The sequence below is a fragment of the Chaetura pelagica genome, unplaced genomic scaffold, assembly GCF_000747805.2.
Source record: "Chaetura pelagica isolate M959 unplaced genomic scaffold, ChaPel_1.0 scaffold198, whole genome shotgun sequence".
Classification (NCBI taxonomy): Eukaryota; Metazoa; Chordata; class Aves; order Apodiformes; family Apodidae; genus Chaetura; species Chaetura pelagica.
In genome coordinates this window covers 598,557-605,374 of record NW_009954317.1, presented here as the reverse complement: position 1 = coordinate 605,374, position 6,818 = coordinate 598,557, and the positions used below count along the sequence as shown (strand labels likewise).

General features: G+C 48.2%; 1 protein-coding gene across 1 annotated transcript; it reads left to right on the top strand.

Annotated features, from left to right (window-relative positions):
* The first annotated feature begins 116 nt into the window (after positions 1-116).
* AICDA (activation-induced cytidine deaminase) lies at positions 117-5,335 on the top strand. Its single transcript, XM_010004157.1, has 5 exons — positions 117-124; positions 3,077-3,224; positions 4,335-4,605; positions 4,798-4,913; positions 5,220-5,335. Exons 1-5 carry the CDS (start codon positions 117-119, stop codon positions 5,271-5,273), a joined length of 597 nt encoding a protein of 198 aa, XP_010002459.1. The 3' UTR covers positions 5,274-5,335.
* The last annotated feature ends 1,483 nt before the right edge of the window (positions 5,336-6,818 follow it).

The window sequence follows — 6,818 nt, the reverse complement described above, 5'->3', positions numbered from 1 at the left end:
GGAGGGGACAGACGGGGCAGCCCACATTTCTGTACATCAAGTCAGAGGGCTGCACAGACGGAACCTGCAAGACAACTTCCCTGCAATCCCATCACCTGAGAGAGACCCTGGCAGTCATGGACAGGTAAAACGAGTGCCTCCAGTTTCTTGCTCATGTAAGAAATTAGGGTCTTTCATGTAGAATTAACATGCTCTCCATTTGGTGGTCACCATCCCTTTACCTTTCCTCATCTGACTCAGTGATCTAACACCCTACCCTGTCCAGTTCTTGCACCTTGCTTCTCCCTGTGTCTGTCATTCTTTCGCTTTGACTGCCTCCCTGTACTCTTCTCCCTTTTTGTCATTTCTCTTTCTTGTGACTATTCTTTATTCCTTTTCATTCTTTTTCTTTTCTAGAAACAAAAAAGGTCTTACTCTGTTTCTGCTGCTCACACCCTTGTGCTTGTAAGCACAGATTGTTCCAGCACTGGATTCCTCTGCTTGCACTGCAATTACTTTGTGAGCTAATTGTGATCAAAACACTCTCCACAATGCTTGTCTGGACCAAATTATCCTTAAAGTCGCTTCCAACCTGTCATTCTATGATTTTATGATAATTTACACACACAGGGACCTTCACTCTGGTGTGATGATTTGCTTAATGAACCTTTTTATGAGGGGAAGGTCTCTATTCAGTCCACTTCTTCATTGTCCAGGTATAGTCACAGCTCCTGTGTCCTTCCTGCTTTCCCCAGAGGCATTCTACAGGTATAGGAGTTGCAGATGTATCAAGCAGTTTGCACCTAACTATACATCTGTTCTGTTGCCCCCTGTAACACATCTGAATTCGTTATTCTTCTTGTATCAGCCCCATTCTGAATCCCTCCCTAGCAAAGGAACCTCTCCAATGGTGAACTCCAGAGAGAAGGGAAAATGGGAACTGATGTTAATGAGCATTTCTAGTTGAACAAATGGCTTCTGGTATCTAAATTGTCTACACTTTGTTCTGACACTGAAAAATAACCCAAGTCGTCATAATTTTATTTTTTTCTGGATTTTGGGGTAGCTTCCTGTTCTTTACACTTATATGCATCCACGTGCTGCTCCACAGGGGCAAAATCATTGAACAGAGAAAAAAAGGAAAGAAATGAGAAAAGGGACAGTTAGAACAAAAAGATCAGAAACACTCTAAAGGCAAATATTTTTGCCTAAAACTTCACAAAAAAAAAAAAAAAAAGGGAAAGCCTGTTTTCTTTAAACTTTTTGATGTGTTGAAAAGTGTTTTTCTATGTGGGTTTGATGGAACATCAGCATAATTATAATTGGGTTTCACCTGGCTTATATGGTTCTTTAAAAAGTGGTTGCATTTTTCACAACTCCTTTGTTCCATTTTCTGCTCATGTGGCACACCCAAGGCAAGAGCTTTGCAAGCCTCTGGTCTACTATACCTGTTCATTTCCCATGTGACTGGGCTATCTCCTCTGAACATCCTGAGGATCCATCATACATAGAAGGGTGTCCCCTCTCCAGCACCACTGTTATGGGGCAGAGTCCTCCCCACATCTCTGCAGCAATACACATCTAAGAGCGAGAAGCCTGAGGTGAACCACTGGTCTTGTGAGGGGACCAACACGTGTTGTGTGTGTTAGGGAACAGGCACACTTGTTTATATAAAAGTAGGGAAACAGGGTGAATCTAAGGTGGTAGGAAGTGGGGCAGCTCTAAGCATGAGAAATAAATCAAAACCGATAAAGAGGAACATAACGCGCAGAAGAGAAAAGTGGGTAGGGGAAACGTGCACCCAAAGGGAACTGCCAGAGAAAGGGGTGATGAAATGCAGTGGGATCAGTTTGTGCTCTACTCCTGACGCAACCTGCAAGCCCAGCAGAGCAGAACTGGGGCAGTGTTTACAGGACAGACCTCCAAGAACAGCCTGAGGCTGTTGTTGGGCTGAATTTTTATTTATGCTTAGTAGGGATTATTTACTCTGAGTGTGTGCAGGACTCTGCAGAGCCTTTTCTTCTCTATGGATTTTCTCCTAGCAGGAGATATGCCACAATTCCCATGTCATCCACTTTTCTAGCAGCACGTGTGGCATAACTGAGCATGTGTGTGCTTGCTCTTTCTGTGCAAGCAGGACAACTATTTTTACCCCACGGGTTGAGGACTACAAGGCAGGAAAGAGGATGCACGCGGGTGGGGCAATCAGGATAGCAAGGGTGCTTGAGGAAAGACTGTGCCTCTCTGGAGATGCAGAAAATCCATCTCACTATCACTTAAACTAACCATATCCCCCGGCTGAACATCAGCCTGTCAGAGGGAAAAGACAACACAGGGCATGATTATTTTTAACCCGTTCACTTCTGTTTTGCATTACTGTGGGGGAGGTATCTCACCTCAATGAACACAGCGCTTTTCAGCTGCCAGGGTACCTCCACTTGGCAGTCAGGCTGTTAGATAACTTACCTTCCCCATGCTCCTGCTGCCTCTCCCCAGCAGGATACCTGGGCATGGAAGCACCCCTGCAATCATCTTGATGTTTGACTAACATGGGAGGGATGCTTGTGTCTGGAGAGGTGTCACCATGCCTTCCCCATTAGATATTCTGCCAGCCAGTGTATGGCACTCAACCTTTTGCACAGTGCTTGGAAAGTCTTCTTTAAAGAGGCTATTATTTGATCCACCCCTTGCCCCCATGGTTTTTAAGGGTTTCATACAACAGAAATAATATTTCTTGATGGCTGAACTCCAGACCATCTCATCTTCCCCAGTCTTCTCTTCATCCATCTCCCTCATTGGTGTCCATGTTATGGATATTTGCAGATATTATCACACTCTACGCAGCCATAGTTGCTGTTTGACTAATCACTACTAATTGGCTTACTGTTTCCACTCACAAGGTCACCTGCTTCATCCCCACAGTCACGTCTGCACCCTTTCCCTAACACTTTGCATGCAAATTACTGATGCTCTTCTTGTACTGAAAGGCCTGGACATGAGGAGGATATTTTTGGTGCTCAACTCTCAAAAAAAGTCATGGCCAACTCCTGGTTCCAGGGTGAAGCTAATGTAAATGCTCTCTTGCCTTTTCCTGCAGTCTCCTGATGAACAGGAAACTCTTCCTCTACAACTTCAAGAACCTCCGCTGGGCCAAGGGCCGACGTGAGACCTACCTCTGCTACGTCGTGAAGCGCCGTGACAGCGCCACGTCGTGCTCCCTGGACTTCGGATACCTGCGCAATAAGGTAGGGGGAACACCTTGGAATCCTCTCCTTGGATCCACGCTGAGGTGCATGCAACTCCACCTGCAGCAGCAGAGAAATGGGGGCTGCCACAACAACGCAGGCGCTGGCACACATGTCCACCAGCATGGACACTGCGCTGGTACTACTACTTGAGGGACGCAGACTCCAGATAACCTGCACTTTATAGAGTGGTTTGGGTTGGAAAGGACTTTAAAGATCATCTGGATCCAAGCCTCCTGCATGGGCAGGGACACCTCCCACTAGACCAGGTTGCAAAGAGCCCCATCCAACCTGGTCTTGAACATTTCCAAGAAAAGGACTTCCACAACTTCCCTGGGCAACCTGTTCCAGTGTCTCACCACCCTCAAAGTGGAGAATTTCCTCCTCCTGTCTAAACTGAATCTCCCTTCTTCAAAGGAATCCTTCTTCAAGGACTCCATGTCCTCTCTCTACGAGCCCTTGTAAAAAGCCTCTCCCCAGCTTTCCTGTAGCCCCTTCAGATACTGGAAGGCTGCTATGAGGTCTCCCTGGAGCCCTCTCCTCTCCAGGCTGAACAGCCCCAACTCTCTCAGCCTGTCTTCATAGCAGAGGTGCTCCAGGCCTTGGATCATCTTCGTGGCCCTCCTCTGGACTCACTTCAATAGATCCATGTCCTTCTTATGCTGGGAGCTCCAGAACTGAACAGAGTACTGGATAGGTGGGGTCTCACTAGAGTGGAGTAGAGGGGGAGATTCTCCTTCCTGACCTGCCGGCTGCACTTCTTTTGATACAGCCTCAGACACAGCTGGCTTTCTGTGCTGCAAGCCAGCTGTGTCCTGCCCCCAGCGGTGTTACCAGCAACATATCCATACTCCTTGCTGCTTTGCCAGCCTACCTGGTTTTCTGTTTAGCCCTCACCCATTTCTTCTGTTGTGCCTACACATCAGTGCATCCCTGTGCTTTTCCACATATGCACCACCGTGCCTTCTCCCTCTGCCTGCTGACCCGAGGACCTCCCGCCAACCTTGTTTCTCCACCCCTCACACTCCACCCAGCTCACACCTCCTTCCTCCCTCTTTCCCGCCCTGCTTGCCCCCACCTCACGCCTCGCCCCTCTCTCTCTCGGCGCAGATGGGCTGCCACGTGGAGGTGCTCTTCCTGCGCTACATCTCAGCCTGGAACCTGGACCCTGGCCGCTGCTACCGCATCACCTGGTTCACCTCCTGGAGCCCCTGCTACGACTGCGCCCGCCACGTGGCCGACTTCCTGCGCGCCTACCCCAACCTGACCCTCCGCATCTTCACGGCGAGGCTCTACTTCTGCGAGGACCGCAAAGCGGAGCCCGAGGGGCTGAGGCGCCTGCATCGGGCGGGGGCTCAGATCGCCGTCATGACCTTCAAAGGTGAGATGTGCAGGCCAGAGTGAGGTGGTGGAAAGCCGTGGGTGTTAGGGAGACCCAGGAAATTGGGAGAGGCTAGGACAAGGAGCCAGAGAAGATGATGGCAGGAAATGATGATTTAGTGGTCCTAAGAGAGGTCAGTGTCTGCCCTGGGGCAGTCTTGAGCACACTGTAACTCCCCTGTGTCTTGTGCAGATTTCTTCTACTGCTGGAACACGTTTGTGGAGAACAGGGAAAAGACATTCAAAGCCTGGGAAGGACTGCATGAAAACTCTGTGCATCTGTCCAGGAAACTTCGGCGGATCCTCCTGGTGAGGGCCAATTCTCATTCTCCTTCTGGTGCCTCTTCCTCTCAGCATCTTCCTCTCTTCCTCACTATAGTTCCTCTCTGGTCTTGCTACCCACCTCTGCCATCTGCCATTTCATGCATTCCTGTGTCTTCACCTTCCCTCATGCCTGTCCCTCTTAATTTCCTTTATGCAGCTTCTCCTCATTCTCTTCCTCTTTTCTCACCTCTCATCCCATCTCCTGACATTCCTTCCTCCTTCCCCATTTTCATATGAAATGGGCTTCTGCTCACCTGAAAACTAACCTACCATTTATATTCTGTCCTGCAGCCACTGTACGAAGTAGATGATTTACGAGATGCCTTTAAAACTCTGGGACTGTGAAGTGAAGGTATTCAGCAATCAGAAGATTTCACAAACACTTGTTCTTTGATTTCCAACTCTCTCCCTCACAACAGATCTTTCTCTTCTTTCCTCTTTACATCTCTCTTCCTTACAGCCCTGTCTCTAGAGATAAGACTATCCTTACTTTTCATTTCTGAGGAGAATTAGGCTGATCTTCTGCAGACATATTCCTCAGACTCACACGCCATCCATTGATAGCTGGGAATCAACAGGACTGCAGTGACATTGCCAGAAAGATATTTGTCCTCCCTTGGTCCCTGCAGAGCTAATGCAGGCAGTCCACTAAATGGAGTTCTAGGCTTAACCTTGCCCCAGTGGGAGCAGACAGCCTGCAAAGCTGTTTCTGTGACTGTGTTCTCACCTGCACCTCACTGATCTGCACATTTCATGAGCACTTCAGGGACCGTGGCTCTTGGCTCTTAGAGCTGCACGATGCTGAGCTGCTCTGTGCCCTTCCCTGTGAAATGTTGCATTTGTCCTTTTGGAGGTGGGTAAGAAGTTGAGAACCATTACCATTTAAGTGGTATAGCCTATGTCCTAATGGCAAAATTGACCAGTTACTAAAAAGCTCGACTGAGAGCATTGAAATGAGCTCTGGAAAGCCTGGGTAGCTTAGCTTGAAAACCTTACTTGAAGCCAGCAGATTTTCAAAGTGGACTGTGTGCAGGCCCAGGCCCTGTAGGGCTCCCTACTCAGAAAGGAGCTGTGAATCCAGGTTTTGTGCCCTAGGAGAGGTTGAAACAAGACAATAAAAGCCTAAAATGCAAGCAGAAGGTTTGCTGGCCAACATTTTCAAGTACAATCTGCAATTCTGGGTGTCCAGCAAGATATTTCCCATGCAGAAATAGGAAGCCCACTGAACTCCTGTTACTTATGATGCAAGCAATAGCAGCTCAGGGTCAGTACTGATGAGTGTGTGGCCCTCCTGACAGGCCAGAACGGAGCCACCAAGGCACTTCACTACTGAAATATTTTTCCAGCATACAACTACAGAAAAACACCCTTAATTTCCATATTGTGTTGTCCCTCAGACTTAATTTCTCATTCACTTAGGTTGAGGTTTTGGCATTGTAGGTGGTTCATTGGTGTCCACATCAGTTACCATCTGTTACTTGACAGTGCAGAGAGGAGCAACACATCTCCCACTACTGGAAGACTTTCATCCACTGAACTTTTCCTCCTACATCAGACCTGCAGTATGCTCCCTCCCTAGCTGTCTATACAGCCTGTAGATAGATATCTTCCACAGGGGGCAAAATCAAAGTACCCTCCTGCCTGGCAATAACAGTCTTTCCACTAGGGGACTCCATTAGTTCCTGATCTTGTGTACATAGTCCTTACCAAGTTGAGACATGGGTTCATGGTGCACACCTACTCACCACCACCTTCCTATGACCTAAATTAGAGATGGATTTCCCTCTGCAGTCTGACCTCTTGAGGCATTGCCAAGGTTCTGGGGGTGCTCTGTCATTTTCTTTATGATGGCTGTGAGTTGTCTGCTCCATCCTGCTCCTCTTTATGGGA